The 19216-nt window shown below is 40.5% G+C and overlaps 1 protein-coding gene across 1 annotated transcript; it reads left to right on the plus strand.

Annotated features, from left to right (window-relative positions):
* The first annotated feature begins 709 nt into the window (after positions 1 to 709).
* Positions 710 to 5424, plus strand: LOC104440094 (wall-associated receptor kinase-like 1). Its single transcript, XM_039309823.1, has 4 exons — positions 710 to 1605; positions 1938 to 2835; positions 3189 to 3287; positions 3936 to 5424. Exons 1-4 carry the CDS (start codon positions 733 to 735, stop codon positions 5117 to 5119), a joined length of 3054 nt encoding a protein of 1017 aa, XP_039165757.1. The 5' UTR covers positions 710 to 732; the 3' UTR covers positions 5120 to 5424.
* The last annotated feature ends 13792 nt before the right edge of the window (positions 5425 to 19216 follow it).

A 19216-nucleotide genomic window follows, 5' to 3' on the forward strand; every position in this document is an offset into this window, starting at 1 on the left:
CTGAATGGCAAGCTGTTGACAATCTTGTCATGTCATGGATTTTTAAATCCATGGATCCTCAGATCTACGAGATTTTTGCATATTCTAAGACTGCGAAGATCCTATGGGACTCTCTTCGTGATATGTATGGACATCAAGACAATGCTTCCCGAATTTTTGAATTGCAACAAGAGATTGCTCATATTGAGCAAGCCTCCAGTCAATCTTTTACTGAACATCTTGGCAATCTCAAGCGGAAATGGGACAAACTCCGACAGTTATCATCCTCTAGTTCAATCAATTGATATGCATACTCAACGAGAAGAACAAGGTCGCATATTTCAGTTGCTCGCTAGTATTCGACCTGAATATGTCACTCAAAAAGTGTTCAATATAATTTTAGAATTTAATTGCATTTTTCAATAAAGGTAGAGGAATTAATTTAATCAGTTGAAAGGTAAAGTACTTAAATTGCATTGTTTACTAAAGATTTAGGACTTGATCGAAACAATTTAAAAGTTTAGGATTGAATTACATCCACATAAGATTTAGGACATTTAAGACCTGTAATGCATTTTTTTTCCCCAAGGGAAACATCTGAGAGATATTAAGAAGTAACAGATGGAATAAAGTTATGCGTACGGTACACGAGAATTTTCTCTTTTTCCACTTCAACAAGAATATAAAGGGACTCCGCCCATACCAGCTTTCTCCATTAATTGTTGGTCCATGCACTTACGAAAGTTGAAAATCATGTCGACCTCAGTGTTTCAAATTCTTCTGCTTCTGGTTTCCCTCAAGTTGCAAGCATCAGGTGCTGCACCTGGACTTGCGAAGCCTAACTGTGCTGAAAAATGCGGGAACGTCACCGTTCCCTTCCCCTTCGGAATAGGAGCCGGGTGTTTCTTGGATGAATGGTACCAGATCGTCTGCCAACAAAACAACACGGTTCCCATTCTGAAGAAGATTGGATTGCGAGTTCTCGACATTTCACTCCCTGATCGATACGAAAATGGCATGATTGACATTAGCCTTCCTGTAATTTACTCAAATGCAAACTGCGGGGGTGACGGACGTGCTGCGAGGGTAAGCTTGGAAGGAAGTCAATTTGTCTTCTCCCAGACAAGGAATGTCTTTACATTAGTCGGTTGCAACACCCTGGCCACAGTGAATACCACACAATCAGCTTTTGTCGGTTGCAGGTCGAGATGTGCTGGAACCAACACCAGCATTAGCTGGAATAGTTCTTGTTCCGGGAGGGATGGCTGCTGCGAGACTATGCTCCCCCTTAACCTTCAGGGCTTTAGTGTGGATTTCAAAGAAGAAAGTGGACATCAGGGGTGCAAGTACGCTTTCTTGAGGTCTGACTTTACAGGTTTCTATGATTTGAAAGTGAATGAGACGGTTCCAGTGGTGCTGGAATGGGGGATTGCGAACGATACTGACTATGGACGCAAGCTTATGTCAGAGACTTCTTATCCTTCCGTATGTCGCACATACAGCGTTGACAACAGTGAAGTGCTATTTACACAGTGCTATTGCACACGGGAGTATGGTGGTAACCCATATCTTATGGAAGGATGCAAAGGTAACCCATTCCATGCTATCACGTTCCGTATTTTTTATTATGATATTTAATAGGGAATGTGCTTTCACATTCCGTATTTAGGGGCATCATATAGTGAAGTGATTTGTTCATTTCCAGATTTTTCTTAGAAGAACGCATTCACGCTGTATAATGATTGTATACATGCTTTTCTACCTTCTTTTTGTTAGTTTTTTCGCCCAAGATTACACAAAGTGAACGCACTTTCAAACAAAATTGATCAAATTACATTGATAATAATTTACTGGAATTACAGGGGAACAGGACAGTCGTTTAGTTACAAGCACAGTATTTTAGCCATGGAATTAACAATTTATGAGGAAATGTGACCTACTAGTTTCCGTAATTTTACTCAAGGAGATCGGTTTCGCTGCTAATATATTTGCTTCTGGTTTCACAACCATCAGGAACTGCACCTCGACCACCTCGACCTCGAAGCCTTGACTGTGCTGAAACATGCGGGAGCGTCACCATTCCCTTCCCCTTCGGAATAAGAGCCGGGTGTTTCTTGGATGACTGGTACCAGATCGCCTGCAAACAAAACAACACGGTTCCCATTTTGAAGAGGATTGGATTGCGAGTTCTCAACATTTCACTCCCTGATGAAGACGTGGATGGCATGATTAACGTTAGGCTTCCTGTAATTTGCTCAAATGCAAGCTGTGGGGGTGACGGACGTGGTGCAATGGCAAGCTTAAAAGGAAGTCCATTTGTCATCTCCCAGACAAGGAACATCTTTACAGTAGTCGGTTGCAACGCTCAAGTGACAGTAAATAGTACAGAATCAGCTGTTTTCGGATGCCGGTCGAAATGTGTCGGAGCCAACTTCACCAGTAGCAACTATAGTGCTTGTTCCGAGAGTGAAGGATGCTGCCAGAGTTCGCTCCCCTTTAACCTCCAGGACTTTGGTGTGGATTGCGAAGAAGAAAGCGGAGATGAGGGGTGCAAGTACGCTTTCTTGGCGTCTGATTCAGGTGTTTATGATTTGAGATTGAGTGATACGGTTCCAGGGGTGTTGGAGTGGGGGATTGCAAACAATACCACGTATGCACTTGACCTTATCGAGAAAGGATACTATCGCGTAAGTAAATCTTTCACCTGTACAAGATTTAAAAGTTTGAGCAGTGAAGGAGAAGGAATTACATATAGATATAGAAGCTACAGCGTCGACAGTGGTGAAATACTATCTGCGCAGTGCCGTTGCCGTACGGGGTATCATGGTAATGCCTATCTTATTGGAGGATGCAAAGGTAACATATTTCATGCTATCACATTGGGAATTTAAGTGCACCATACACCGAAGTGGCCTATTCATTCCCAGATATTTCTCTGAGAAGAATTCATACACGCTGTTTAATGATCACATGTATAATTTTTTTTTTTTTTTGGCCCAAGAATGCACAAAGTGATGCACTTTTAAACAAAATTGAACTTATTATATTGATAAAAATTTACTGGAAATAAAGGGGAACAGGACAGTCCTTTTGTTACAAGCACGATATTTTAGCCCTGGAATTAGCAATTTTGACCTACTAGCCTCCTTAATTTTACTCAGGAAGATGGGTTTTTCTGCTAATATATTTATGATATCATTTGTCATCAGGTATTGACGAATGTAATTCATGGTGCCCCGGGATTTGTGTGGACACAGGGGCCTCCTTTCGCTGCGTCAGTGGTGGAAAGACCAAGTTCATTCTTATTGGTAAGCAGATCTTTTAACCTAGAATTTTAGACCGCTTCATGCTGGCGAATTGCTAGAAAAAGAACAGCATAGCATAAATTATGTTCAGAAAAGGTACATAAATAAGATTTACATTACCCTTCGTTCTAAAATGATTGTCCATTTGCTTGGTGATGATTATAGATAAGTTTCCATCAATAGAACCTATCAAGACAACCTCAAAACTTTCTTCGTGCATGAATACTTATATTTGATAGCTAAGACAGCACTTAGAACTTTTCTAATGTTGCCGCTTCAGATCTATCAAAAGATGACCAAGGTTCCTACTTACTCTTGTCGTATTTGAATTGGAATTATTACGATCATAATCAAGATGAATGCTGGTAGGAATTTTTTCACTTTCATCAATGGTTTTCTCATTTCCTAGTAAGGGAGATTATTTGTACAATCCATATGTATGTATAAAAATATCACCTGATGGAACTTAGCAGGAGACAAATTAATTATTCAAGGTTGTTAAGAAAAATCCACATGAAAGGAGCTCAGGTTAATTACTCTTATATAATTTCCTCTTAATCAGATTCACTAAAATATTTTATGATAAGACTTTATAGATACAAGAAGGGTGCATTTTTTGGACTTTTGCCCTTTAATTTTTTTGTAATGCAGGAACTGGGGCAGGCCTTGGGGCACTACTTTTATGTCTTGCCTTATGGGGGCTGTACAAATACATCAAGAAGAGAAAAGAAATCAAGCTCAAAGAGAAGTACTTCATTGGTCTTTTGCTGGAAAGTGAGCTATCTTCGGCCAAAGGCCATGTTGAGAAAAACAAATTGTTCAACTCCAAGAATCTAGAGAAGGCTACTGACAATTTCAACAAGGATAGAATACTTGGGCAAGGTGGACAAGGTACTGTTTACAAAGGAATGTTAACAGATGGCAAAATAGTTGCTATTAAGAAACCGAAAGCAATAGATGAGGGCAAAGTCAAACAATTTATAAATGAAGTCGTCATTCTCTCACGGATCAACCATAGAAATATCGTTAAGTTATTGGGGTGTTGCTTGGAGACAAAAGTCCCACTTTTAGTATACGAGTTTATACCAAATGGGACTCTATACCAATATTTGCACGACTCAAATGAGAAGTTTCATGTATCATGGGACACACGCCTACGAATTGCAGCTGAAATTGCAGGAGCAATATTCTACTTGCACTCAGCAACCTCAATTCCCATTTATCATCGAGACATCAAGTCCACCAATATCCTCCTGGATGAAAAATATCGAGCAAAAGTGGCAGATTTCGGTACTTCCAAGTTTATTTCCCTCGATCAAACTCATGTAACCACGTTGGTGCAAGGGACTATTGGCTACCTAGATCCCGAGTATTTCCAAACAGGTCAATTTACAGACAAAAGCAATGTGTATAGTTTTGGAGTTGTTCTTGTTGAACTATTAACGGGACAAAAGCCAATCTCGTTGCTGAGGGAACAAGAAGGCAGAAGCCTTGCGACCTATTTCATAATTTCAATGGAAGAAAATCGGCTGTTCGACATTGTGGATGCTCAAGTTTTGAAAGAAGATAAGAAGGAAGAGATTGCATTAGTTGCTAACCTTGCGAAAAGATGCTTGAACTCGAATGGGAGGAGCCGGCCCACAATGAAAGAAGTGGCAATGGAGTTAGAGGTGATGAGAAAGTTCCCAAATCCTTTGGGTATTCAGCAAAATCAAGAGGACCAGGAGGCAACTGAATCTTATGTTGCTGCATGTAAATCCAGCAAGTCAAACATCAATGTGGATGTCACTACATTTTCGGATGTGCAACCATTCTTACCTAGTGAGACGTGGTGAAGATATGTTTTGCCTCTTATACTTAAGATTTATATCGCTGCGTTTGTCATGGAAATCAGTTTTCAGAGCAAAAGATAGAGAAAAGAGGGAAGGGAGGAAAGCTTGTTAGTTTACTAATAGGAGGATTTTGGTTAGTTATTTATTGTTAATGAACTTATTCTCAGTGTTTGGGATCAATGAACTATTAAGTCATGCAAATCCCAAGTTTATTCTAGTCCTGTAATTAGCATAATGCTGTGATTTCAGTTCATCTTGAGATCTTTGAATACTTGCTATCAATTCGATTGTTACAAAACTTACGTCAATCATGCAATGGCCCAACCTTTGCGATTCAATTAGATTTGTACTTGCTAGGAAGCAACAACAAGAAAGGCATTTCCCTTCCGGGAAAGAAGGCAAACTTGCATCTGCCTACCTTGTCCAGCTCTTCCTTGAAGATCACACTGAATTGACGATGGCATAGGGGGATTGTCGCCAGCTGTTGAAGCTCCGGCTGCTTAGACCTCACTACGTGATGGATCAAACTCACCACCCAAACTACATATATCAACATCAGAGAACCCCACTAGTTGCAAAATTATCTTTCCCGATCTTAGCCAATATTTCTTGACTGAAGATTGCATGACGAGAGTGAAGGTTTAGTTTCATAGGGAACGGTGATGGATGCACACAGCACAATCAACAAACACATCAGCTTGAACAACTAAGATAAGACTAAGGTTGGTTTTGTGAGATAGTAGTGTTTGATTAAATGCCCTTAAGGAACGTAAGTAATGTTGTTTGTAGAATAAAATTCATAGGGATCATAAATTAGTTTTTTATCTTCACCATTGATGTTGACACTCAAATTTTTCTAGACATTTTAAATATCCATATATTTTGCAAAAATATAAAAATTTATAAAAAGATAAAAAAGCAAAAATAGAAATCATAAGATGATGATGATGATGATGATGTAACAGTGATAAAAAAATGCATGAGTGGGAAAAAAATGATGAAAAAAATGAATGGGAAAAGTCGAGTAAGCTGGTGTAGCACGGCCCATTCTTTTATTATTTTTGAGCCCACCCTTTTATTTTTCTTCCAGCCCATTATTTTGGCCCATCCGAAATTAAATAAAAGAGAGGCCCAGCCCATCATCCTTTTTCTCTCATTTGCGCGCAAGTGCACACACACGTACATGCACACGCAGCGGCAACTAAGAAGTATCGACATTCTCTGGGAGCTTTTGTGTCGTGTTAGACATTCTAATATGTGTCCGAGACTCTCAAACATTATCCAATACTCAGTCAATATGTGTCGAAAAATCTAATATATGATCAACTTTCTTGACACTCAAGTCGAAATTCCAATATGCGAGTTTTCAACACGTGATTCAAACATGCAAGGTTAATTCTAAAAATTTTCAATAAATGCATATCAATATATATATATCTGTGTGTGTGTGAAAATAAAAATAGAGAAAAAAGCAAAATTCTAGTTTTCTCTTTTCTTACTCTCACTTCTCGTGATAAATAATTCGCCCAAGTTTTTGTCTCTTCTCTCTCGACAAATTTGACATGCGAATCCAAAATATGAATTGCTTTTTTTCCCTTTCAAACTTTATGAATTATTGAAGTGGAGTTGAATTTGTCCAATTGAAATAAAGAATGATATTAATAAATGATGGGTTAATGTTTTTAGTATAAATTTATTCTAAGTTTTTTTTTTTAACTTGTGAGGTTGAATTAAATTAATTTAAAATGATAGTTTGTTAATTTCAACATGTCTCAATATATCATAATTTTTTTAATAAAAATAATGCATCAGCATGTCATGTCTTATTGCATGTCATGTGCTCACGTCAGTATTGCTTAGGTGGCAATGGTGCCAGTCTAGTGACCCCCGGCAGAAGAATATTCCAACTGTCATAAGAGGAGTGGAGGAAGGCGGCAGCGAGAGGGGGGTGAGCGTGGGGGGCGTTGCGCGAGGCAGAAAAAGAGGAGAGAAGGGCTCAGTTTGTGGGGGGCTGGACAGAGGAAAAAAGAAAAAACACGCAAGGGAGCCTTTCTTTCGGGGAGAGAGAAGAGAACGAGAGAGAGGGGGAGGAAAGGCTGAGGAGAGAACGTTTTTGGTTTTATTTCTAGAGTGACAAAAGCGAGGTCGCCGGAGCTCATTCCAAAGCCGATCAAAGGTCCATCCGGCGTTGTCCTTCATCATTTCAATTTTTCTTCTGTAGCCGTGGAGTGGCTTTAGCCAGAACTCTCTCGCCATCGCCGACCGAGGTCTCGACTCGTCTGATATATCAGGTAAGATTCCCCTTTCCCGAACCCCTGTCTCGTCCCGGTTTTTGGCAAAAAAAAAAAAAAAGAACCGCTGGGTTGATTCATGCTCTCGGCGAAATCTTGTTAAACCGGAGTAATTTCATGTCGAGCTTTAATGCTTTGAAAGTTAATGCGTCATGTTTATACCGATAGATGCTTCGGATGTGAACTCAGAATGCAAGTTCATTAATGAACACCAACTACTCGATGTCTTGCTTAAATGAAACGCAGAATGTTTGAGAAGCCCGAACTCGAATGGAGAATTTTAAGTGATTCGTGATAGACTGAGATGGGTTTAACATGAAAATGTGTTGATTCCAGCCTTTATGCATCATGTTAAGTCCGTAGGTTGCGATAAATTTCGCCCCACAATGCATGCTTCAAATCGCATATCAGCCGTTTGATAAAATGCCTGATAGAATGCCGAATATTGATTCATCATTGAATCCCGAGATAGATCCGCTCGTGTTCGTTTTGCGGGTTGGTTGAATCTGCTCTGATATTCTTTTTTTCTCTGTCTGGTTATGTGATTCTATGGGAACGATCGATCGCCGGCGAGCGAGCCGAGAGATCCCCTTTGGCCCAAGCTCTCACTCCACATCGGCGAATCCCGCTGTCCAGGGTAGGGGTGAGCATGGTCCGGGTTGGTCCGGGCCACCCCCTAACCCTAGGACCAACCCGTGCGTGTCGGTCCTCAATTTTTAGGACCGAGGACCGACCCTGCGAGCACGGACCAAGGACCGGACCGACCCAATGGGTTCGGTCCGGTTCCTGTGGTCAACCCGGACCGATCGATAATTTATTTTGTCTTGTTTTTATACTCCCTAAAAAAGTAAACCTACAAATTCAAATTACACATCCATCGACAATGTGGTATTGTGCAACTAAACTATAAATACCAATACAAGATCTCAAATGAAGCACAAAGTAGATATCGAAAGCAAGGGCAAGCTGAGCATTAGGGTTTCTAATTAGGGCTTCTTCTTTTTTCCTTTTGATTTACTCGGCGATAAGTGAGGCGACCGGCCTGAGTGGCGAGCGCAAGCGTCAAGTGTTGAGTGGGGTGAGCGTCAACTGGCAAGCGGCAAGCGGCAAGCGTTTAGTGATGCCAGCGGCAAGTGACGAGCGTTGAGCGAGACTAGCAGCGAGTGGTGAGTGGTGAGCGTTTAGCGAGGCTAGCGACGACAGCAAAGGGCGAGTGGTGAGTGGCGAGCGGCACAAGCAGCGCGCACGGTCAAATGTGAGCGACGCGGGCAACCAGAGGCGAGCGGGATGTTGCTACTTTTGATTTTGGTAAATTGAAGAACAAAGAAGACAAAATGGAAGAGAACGTACTTTAGGGAAGAAAGCCGTGAGGAGATTTACGGCATAAACTTCGCGCCATTTTGGACATTGCGAGTCCATGACTATGAGGAGTCCTTGGTCCTCACGGTGAAGAATGTACTCTGGAGTCTAGACTATGGAGGAGGAGGCCGTGAAGACCTTTACAACGTAAACTTCATGCCTTTTGGAATTGGATGCCATCTGTCTATGACTGTGAGCATGAGGAATCAACAACTTTAACATCATTTACTTAGGTTTGAATATATAAAAGAATTATATATAATATAATATAACATAAATTTTACTTAAGTTTGAATATATAAAAGAATTATAAATAATATAATATAATATACATGGTTGGTCCAGGGTTGGACCGACCCAAAACTCTCAGGACCGAGGACCAACCCGCACAGTGTTGGTCCCGAATTTCAGGACCAAGGACCGACCAGTCCCCTTGGGAACCGGACCAAGACCGGGGGGTTGGGCCGGTCAGGGGCTCGGTCTAGGGTCGACCCTAAACCGCTGCTCACCCCTAGTCCAGGCTACTCTAGTTAGCCATTCTCTCCATATTCGTGTATTTATGTTCGCTTGTAATTCTGATTTGCTGATTTTAGAACCCATGGTTCGCGTAGTTTTTGTTTCGCTGAATTTGTTTTGGGTCGCCGGAGTAGACGGCCGGTGATGGCGACGGCGGTAAGGGGTGGACGATAGGCCGGCGAGTGGTGGCCCGAGTGGACGACCATGGAGGTTAAGGGCTCGGCTGCGGCCTGAGGTTTGGTCGAGGTCCCCTGGCTCGGTGAAGATGAATTTGCAGGCGGTGAAGGAGATGCTCGCGGTCCGCGAAGAAGAATGAAGGTGCAGGAGAAGAAGACAAAATAGGGAAGAAGACAAAAGAATTAAAAAGAATTTAAAAAGGAAAATCAATAAAAATTCCAAAATCTAAAAATACATTAAAAAATCCTTTTATAATCCGACGCCGGTCGGATCCGGATAGACGGGTCGGGACAATGGGTCGGATCAACTAAACCCGGTCCGAACCCGTTGCCTAAATATAATAATAATAATAAAATATTAAAATTACTAAAAATTGTAAAAATCATTATAAATTTCAAAAAATTTGAAAATATTAAAAAACTCGGTAATTTTTTAAAAATTTAAAAACTCAGAAAATCCCTAAAAATTAATAAAATATTTTTAAATTTGTAAAAAATATATAAATCAGAAAAATCATTAAAAATCAGAAAAATATATAAATCATTATATATTACTTAATTAGAAAATCAAAATTTGATTTAGAAAATTCAGATAAATCTAAAAATCATAAAAAAAATTTAAAATTCTAAAAACCAGAATATTCATAAAATTTTAGAAAATTCAGAAAATCATGCAAATTTCGGAAAATTCAAAAAATCAATAAAATATTAAATATATTTTTAATAATTCACAAAATTCACAAAAAAATCAGGAAAATTTTCAGAAAAATACAAAAACTATGAAAATTGGAAAAATGTTAAAAAGTGAAAATCCAAAATTGGACAAATTTTTAGGACTTTATAATAGGGTTCTTTGTTTTGAGTTGTTTTCTCTTTTTAGATACCATTTAGGATATTTATGTTTTTTTCTTTGCGTTATACTTGGTTGTGCTTCTTTGATACCTTGGATGTTATTTTCTTTGTTTTAAAATGGTTAGGATGAAACCTAGAATTCTCCAATAGATTGCCATGACATTAGTTAGCATTCAATCAAGTTAGGCACTGGAAGGACATTAGTCTTACGATTAGTGTAATCAAGTTCTCGAATTTAGAATCTTCGATTGCATAAATTGTAAGATAGCCTCCCATGTTTTATTTGATTTCTAGCCAACCAAAAAAGATTAGTAGCGGGTCTTATGTCAAAATTTATATAGGATTAATTGATAAAAAAAATGAACGTCCGATGTCACACAAGATATGAGCTTTGAGAATCCATGTTTATGATTGATGAATCATTTGTGGTGTTAACAATTGAATGGTCCGTCTGTGGTCATCATTTATATGGACCATTTGATTCATCTCATAAGCAAGTATCTTAAACCTAATTTTACCCCGTTGGAAGGGGTCAATGGCAGCATCTTGAATTATAAATTGAGCATAAAATCGTGGAATTTACACTATGGATTTTTTTGTAGTTCGAACGATCCGAGACACTGCCTTTCGACAACATATGCTCCTTGGGTTGTCTACTTTTCTATTAAGATGAAGGTATTGGAATATCAATTTGGAAGAAATGATGGAAGCAGGAGTTCATTTTGGTGATTTTATTTTGACATGTGCATTAGATCTGTTCCATGAAAACCATCAAAAACTGTGGTTTTTCAAAATTTTATCTACTTTTCTATTCAATTGATTATGGATTCTATGTTTATTTGATAATCATCTTCAAAACTACAAGTAAGAAAGAGGGATCATGACCAATATTGGCTTCTCTTTTTTTCGATGTTTTTTTCTTTTTTAACTCTGGCATATGTTTTTTCTGTGTGAATACTTTATTTTTTCAAAAGGTTGGTTTATAAATGGAAAGTTTATGAAATGGTCTCACAGCTCGTAGTATACTTCTCTGAAACCCAAATCTTCTTCTGAAAACGTTCAATATCCATTTAATTGGACCTCTCTTGCAGCCAGGCCCCCTTAAGTCCAAATCCATTCACCGGGCGTAGAAACGACAATGAAACAGAATTGGCAAAGCGTGGCCGACCAACGGGCATAATTAGGAATCGAAATCTTAAATTGGAATACGAATTGTCCACGGTCATACTTCTCTCTCTCTCTGTTTTTTTTTTTTTTTTTTTATCCTCAAGTGCGTTTGGTTTAGTATTTTGAAAAGCCAATTAGGAAAATACAAAGCAGCACAACCTGAAGGATTTTTGGTAAATGTAAATGATGTTTGATAAACTACACTTTAAAAAGCTATTTAGTAGAAAATATATTTGAAAAGCCCTTTGAGTGATTCTTTGAGTGATTCATATTAGTTTTAAAATTTTTATTTTTTTAAAATTGAATATATATATATATATATATGCAACTTTTTAAACATAAAAATTGAGAATAATACTAAAAAAAATCAAATATATACAATTAAAAAAAAAGGACCGAGCTTTCGCCGAACGATTGTTGGTGAGATGATATGGCGACAGCGACCACCGGAGGTCGCTTGACCTCAAGCGACCCTTGGCAAGGGTCACGCGACCAAGCAATGTGCGACCTAGGCAACCTCGCTTAGGTCTCTCAAGTGTCACTCGACTAACGGCTTAGGTCGCATATCGCCTAGGTCATGCAACCTTGGTGCGACCCTCGCCAAGGTCGGGTAATGGGCAACCTCAACTGATGGCAGCCGTAGCCAAATCTAGTTCGTCGACGGCCATAGCCCTTCACCAATTTAGCGAAGGGTTTGGTCCTTTTTCAAAAAAAATAAAAATAAATAGATAACAAGGGACAAAATCGAAATTTTCAAGAATGGTTGAGAGTAATTTTGGAAGGAAAAATGAGTTTCAATATTTACTCAAATGTTGAAAGCCCAATGCTAGTTCTACTAGCATTGGGCTTTCAACATTTTCAATATTGACCTTCACTTGAAAGCTCCTTAAAAATAATTGTCAAGTGGTTCAATATTTCTCTAACAGGCTGGCCAGTGAGTTAAGAATGCTGAACCAAACACACTTTCCGAAAAAAAAAAGGATATTCCAAGAGGCCTAAGTGGGTCTTTGTGATCTCCTGAGGAAGAGAATTTTCTGGCCTTTCAAACCGGTTTGAATTAGCGGACTTCAAATTGGCTAGCAGCACCTTGCGATCATCGTCAACAGGATATAGGGCCCACGGGCTTTCTAGTTTTCCGGCTTAGGAGCTCCGCCTCAAATCTGCGGGTCTCTATCTCTACAAAAAGATGATCCGCTTTCTCCTTCTTTAAGTACAGAAGTGCTCGGAAGGCAGCTACGGTTTCATTGGTCAACGCCGTATCGAGTTGAAACGTCGAAGAAGATGGACGGACCCGTCGGACGCGATGCGGTTATCAATCTGCCCGACTCGGTACTCCTCCATATTCTGTCCTTCCTGCCCACGAGAGACGCAGTCAGGACAGTGATGGTCTCGGGGTTCCGTCACCCCTAGACTTCTACCCGCCACTTGTCTTTTGATCATTGTCCTTACCACGACTGCAAAAAAGTTGGAGACTGCTTTTGAAGTGGACAACAAATTCGTGAATTTTACCGACCACGTGTTGACTCTGCACGAGAGCCCCACGATCGATTCGTTCCGTCTTAATTTAAACTGTGCGTCTGAGATGCACCCCTATGATCCTGAAAATGAGGACTATGTAACTCCAGAGAGGAGAGAACGTGGAACAAACTGGATACATGGATTCATTTTGCAGCGAGGAGAAAGGTTAAGTTCCCCGATTTAGACTTCTTGCGGTGTGCTAGGGAGGAGTTCCCACATATTGTTTATTTCCCACTTACTCTTTACGCGCTGCCTAGCATTGTTCTTAGGCGTAGAGCTGAAGCTGGCTTCCTGTGTGGTCAGACCGGTGGCGGGACTGGTCCGACTAAGGTCGCTTAGAAGATTGCTTATGAACAAATTTGACTTAGCTGAAAACAAAATGGCTAACATCCTATCTGGTAGCCCGCTGCTGAAAGAATTGTCTCTTGATTCCTTGAAGATTGTTACGGCCTCCACGAGCCCAAATGCTGTTGTGGCCCATCTATTGAACAGTCAAATTTGGAAAGATGCGCCGGTCTTGAATAGCTTGATCTTACACGATCAGATATCAAACATTTAATGATTGATCACTATGGGGATCTAGAGCTAGTTTGTCACAATGTGAAGATTCTTGATATTGCTGGGTGTCTAGATTATGTCAAGGTGACTGATATGTTATCACTGGTTGATACATCCCTCTGCTTCAGTGATTATAAAATATATCCGCCTGAAGAATATTGTGAGTTCAGACTGCTGCTGGAAAAGCTCAGCTGTAGTACTTATTTTATGCCATGCGATTGGTGCATACTGGTATGGTTTCTCTGCTGTTGCTCTGACCTATTTTGTCTTGCTTTGAGGTACTTTTGAATGATTTGGGTGCTGATCCTTCAGGTAAGGAGTATTACTATGTCACGACCTCCCCGAAGCGGGTTGGACCACCTAAGGGTTCGGCTAATGGATTGCTAAGCCTAGACTTAGCTCGAGCTCTCCCAAGCCCATACCAATTCGCGACTTAGGTTCAAGTTCTTAACATGCAATTGATTTTCAATTAGGAATCGCCACTAATCTATTTTTGATGGGTAGATTAGAAACCCAAGTAAAGTAATGGGAGAATTGCTTCACTCCTACGAACCAGAGATTGTGAGTTCGAGGACTTAGTTACACTAGATTTCTCTAATGCCCTTTTGGTACCATTCTTTTTTATTTTAAAAAATATTTTTGCAAGCAGCTTGAATTGATTTTAATTTATCTCCCTAACATGTGAGGTGATCATGCGGGTGCGCAAACCACCAATTTAACACCCGATCAAGCAAATGAATAAATGGCAGGACTTACCTCATAGCAACGAAAGCATCTCGCAATGTTAAATCGAATTCATATCAAAATCTAAATATGATTTTTAATTAACACACAATTTCTTTTTTTTTTTTTCATTTATTCAATGAGAATCGTGCTTTATGCAATGCATGCTACTAATTTAACATGACATGACATGGTGGCATAGCCTAAACTATATGACATGCACATGACTTTTTTTCCTTTTTTCTTAAAAAATGCAATTTATCCTAGAAAATAAAACTAATTTATTCTAAGACATTTTTTGTATTTTTTCATGAAATTCGGATTAAAAAATGTGAAAATTACCTAGCTAAATTAAAATTCCATCCAATTTAAACTTAGGATTAAGTCATGCTAAATCCTAATTTAAACTAAGACGTTATTTTAATCTAGCAATTTCTAACCTAAGATGCAAATTGATCTAAAGTTAAAATGAGACATGCAATTCTATTCTAAAATGCATGATGATTTTTTTTTAATGAAAATTCATAATCAAAAACACTAAAAAAACTAGTAGGGTGAAAATTAAAGAGACATGTTATCTCTTCTAAAACATGCATTTTAAAAACCTACTATGCAACCTACAATAACTAGCATCCAAAATTAATTAATTTTCCTTGGGATTTTTTTGTTGTAAAATTTAAAATAAAAATCCCATGACGCGCACAATTCTTACAAAAACTAATATTCTGAATGCATTTTTTTGGATTTTTTTGTTTTTTTAAAAGCGAAATAACTAAATACGCTAACCCTAGCCCTAATCTAACTTGCATTTTTTTTGAATTTTTTTCTTATGCAAAACAAAAGTTAATTCAAATAACCCGATATCCAATCCAATCAAGATAAGATTAATACCCAAAATTGACGAACCATATCTCGCGCATGAGATCGGATTGGTCAATTTCAAATTAAATCGCAAATCGAATCTCGGGCATGGATTGGATTGTTGAATTTTGTAAGAGATCATGAGTCGGATTTCGGACGTGAAAATCGAACTCCTAATCCCTAATTTGAGGGATTATTTCACATTGGAACTTCAATCATGCATTAATGAATAATCACGCTAAAAAAAACTATATAAAAACAAACTATAAACTATATAAAATAAAGATAAAATAATAATAAAAAACTACCTAATGTTGCCCTTTTGTTTTTTTTATCTTTTCCTTTCCCACGCACAGCTTTGTCGTGGGTCTCCGAAGGGAAGCAGGTCGTCAGTCCGGAGGGACAACTCCGGCGAAGGTGAACCGGCAGCGACTGGTGGACTGACGGCGAAGGGGGGTGGCACCCGGCGTCGGGCTTCACGGACGGCGAGCGAAAACGAGATCTGGCGTCAACAGCGGAGCGGGGTAGCAGCGAGTCGTTGCTGGTGCAGTGGGTGGCAGCAGCTCGGGCGCAGCAACTCAGGAGGGAGAGCTGGTGGACTCGGCGGACTGACGGCAAAGGAGCGGGCAGCAGCAGCTTCCGGCAACGGTCGCGGCGAGAACGGCTTCTGGCGTTGCGGAAGGCTCGGGCGCAGCTGCTGGTGTCGAGCAGAGATGGCGGAGTTGCCGCAGGTGTCGAGGACGGGCAGGGGCGCGGGATTGCAACGGCAGCTGCGTCTGGAACTCGCCGGAAGGAGGAAGGTAGCGGCGGGGGTTATTGCAGTGTCGACACTCGGAGCTCACTAGCAGGAGGGAGATGATGGCGCGATGACGGTAGTGCAGGCGGGGCAGGGCGTCGAGCTGAGGCGTTGGGCGGTGAGCAGGATGGAGCTCGGGGGTTGCTGGTGCGGGCGGTCAGAGGCGCGACTGTGGGTGTGGGCTGGAAGGTGCTCGCGGCGTCAATAGGAGGTGCAGGTGATGGCTGCGGGTGCAGGCGATGATCTTCAGATCTGATTCGGGCTCGGCTCAGATGGGGCTCAGCGCGGATTGGCACGGCTCAGTGCAGTAGCGACGAACAGGACTTGGCGGTCCGACAGCGGGCGCAGCGACGAGCAGGACTCAGTGACGGGTGCTACAGCTTACGGGCGTCACTCGTGACTTCGAGCGGTGGGTGCAGAGGCGCGATGGAGCGGCGAGGCAGCAGCCGCAGGTGGAGAAGGAGCAGCGTCGGGTCGTCGGGGGTCGGTACGCACAGCAGGCGAGGCGGCGCGCGGCGGAGGTGGAGTTGGTGGTGCGGCGGTGCGATCGAGGCGGCGCGGGCGCGGACGCGGGCAGCCGGCGAGGCTGGGCGCTGCGGTGGTTGGCGGCTCCGCGGCTTCTTCTTTTTTTTAGACGGGGAGGAGGCTGGCGGAGGCGCGAGCTCGCGGGCGATGGAGGCGCGGCGCGGAGGTGCGGCGCCGAAGCTCGGGCAGCAGGGGTCGACAGCAGAAGAACTTGCAAGGAAGAAGATGAACAGTGTTCTTTTCTTTTCCTTTCTGTTCTGCCGCACGTCCCCTCTCTGACTTCACTTTTTCTCTCTGACAGACTCTTAATCTCTTTTTTGAACGAAGGAGAAGCTCCCCTCCCGATGAAATTTTTTTCTTTTTTCCTCTCCTGACCGAAGGAGAAGCCCCTCACAATGAAATTTTTTCTCTTTTCGCCTCTCCCCCTTTTTGACGCGGCTTCTTGTGATCTTATTTATAGGCCGTCCATTGCCTCTTGAAGATAGCCAACTTTATTGTGACAAGATGCAGCCGCAGCTTTTCCAGAATTTAAGCTGAACTTTGCCCCTTTTTTATTCTTCTGCAGACCTTTCTTTCGGCCACCATTCTGCTCTTCAGCAAGAAAATCTTCTTGTAGGCGCCTGTAGGATTTTTACGCCCCCCATTTCGTGCGTGTATGTGCATGCATTAATGAGGAGGTTTCTTCTTCAGCGAATTTTCGTTGCGTCACCAAAGCTGACATATTATATAATATTATGGGCATATTATAATAATACAATATGGGCATATTATATAATATATCATGACTGCTTTTGCTTCTTTGAAGATTTCTCTCGAATCCGCACGTCCATCGAATTTGTGCATGCATGTGCATGCATTAATGAGGAATAGACAATGGACGTGCGAGAACTTCTTTCCTCATTTTTTTTTTTTACGTGTTCAGACCAGCGAAAGAGGGACCATCCTTTTATGCATGCAATCGACCGCGAGTCCCTGCTTCTTGTTGTCCTCTTAGTACCAATGCAAATGCGACTACATGAAATGTAATTTTATTATTTTTTTAAAGGAGTTAAAGATTAATCGTTAATTTTTTATGCAATTAATTACTAAATGATTAGTCAAAATTTAGGTGTCAACATACTATTTGTTTGATAATATATTATCACCTTTCAACTGTTCTAAATTTGTATAATAGAAGTTGGGTAAACTGATTTTGGATGGGCCTTGAAATGGACAGTGGCTGTGCCGTTTCTCTGCTTTGGCTTCTTTGTTCTGTTGCTTTTTTTTTGGTAACGGTTCTGTTGCTTATTTTATGCTTCAGCTCATCGGGAAATGTCCAAGATGAAGAGTAAAAGAAAATATTATTTACTCAGGCTGGGTTCTTTTATTTATGCCCACCTAAACTTTTATAAGGTGGCCTTTCTTGCATCTGCTGGCCTATGAACTTTGAGCAATTGTAACCTATTATTATCCACAACCCACTGATGTAACCAAAAACTACAGTTTATTAGGTGTCTGTCTTCCTCGTGTCCCTGTTTGTTTTCAATTTTAATGTGACATCTATCACTTTTTTAAATGTGCATGTCCATGCTATTGCCATTTGTCTTTCTAATATTCTACATAATCTAATGAATTTCCTGGCGAGACTCTGAATCCAATGGTATCATACTAATTCATTTCAGTCAGTCCATACATACTCATGCTCTTGAGCATCCACAATGAATGTCCTGTACTAATTTTCATTTAATGTCGGTCCAGTTAATTCTTTTTAAATTAGGTATTGACTATGTGGGAGTTGACAAATCAACCATGCCCATCTTTGGCCTGGAAACATGTGACACTACAAATGCATCTGAGAAGGCAGTACGTCCCTGGCATTTGTAGCTTGTTGAGGAACTCCGATTTTCTTGAGACACTCACTAATCCTGGAAGAGATGACAATACAGCCAAGGTATAAATGCTTGAACTGTAAAATTTTGTTGGAACTTTCAAATTTGGAAGTGATGGAGATTATGAAGTTTCTTTAAATTATAGCTTACCGAAGCAGGGTGGAAGCTTGCATTTGAGTTCAATGGCTATAGTTATTGGAGTTCAGTGGACCGCACGTCCGTTGACACGTACGGTGCCGTTTGGATTCACATATTTATTTTGTTGATAAACAATGAAATCAATCGTCTTGTTTATTGTCTTCACCTTGATAGGTGAAGACAATGGGGTAAGGATTCATATATGGCTTGCTTCGGGTATGTATCAGAGCTGCTTGCTATTTTATCTTGAATTGAACAGACCCAAAAGCAATTTATAGAAGTCCATCCCCGGCAATTTGTCTCTACTGACTCTTGAGAAGTGAACTTTGTGCGTACATGCGTGTATATGAATATGTGAATATTACTGGCTAAGGGATGTTGACATCAGTGATCATTATCGATGGATCTTAGACTAATTTGATTTCTAAAAATGTTTCCTGATCATCTATTCCTAAATTGGTGAACTATTGATTGAGCTATCTAGGTGTTGCCACTAATTTGCTCATGAAACATTTCCTCTTTTCATTAGTTGCCTCAGTTCTTGTTGTGGCATTGGTGCAATGTAAAACTTAGGCTCTTAATATGAACCGTGGACCATATCACCTAATTAGAAATAACACCATAGTGGTTATACACATATAAGAAATGATTGATTGACATTCTTTAATTTACTGTGAGAATAATAATTTGTTCTTTGTTAAATTTTATAATACCACCGTCAACTGTTCTAAAAACTTAAGCTCTTAAATAAA

Source organism: Eucalyptus grandis, chromosome 3 (assembly GCF_016545825.1).
Source record: "Eucalyptus grandis isolate ANBG69807.140 chromosome 3, ASM1654582v1, whole genome shotgun sequence".
Lineage (NCBI taxonomy): Eukaryota > Viridiplantae > Streptophyta > Magnoliopsida > Myrtales > Myrtaceae > Eucalyptus > Eucalyptus grandis.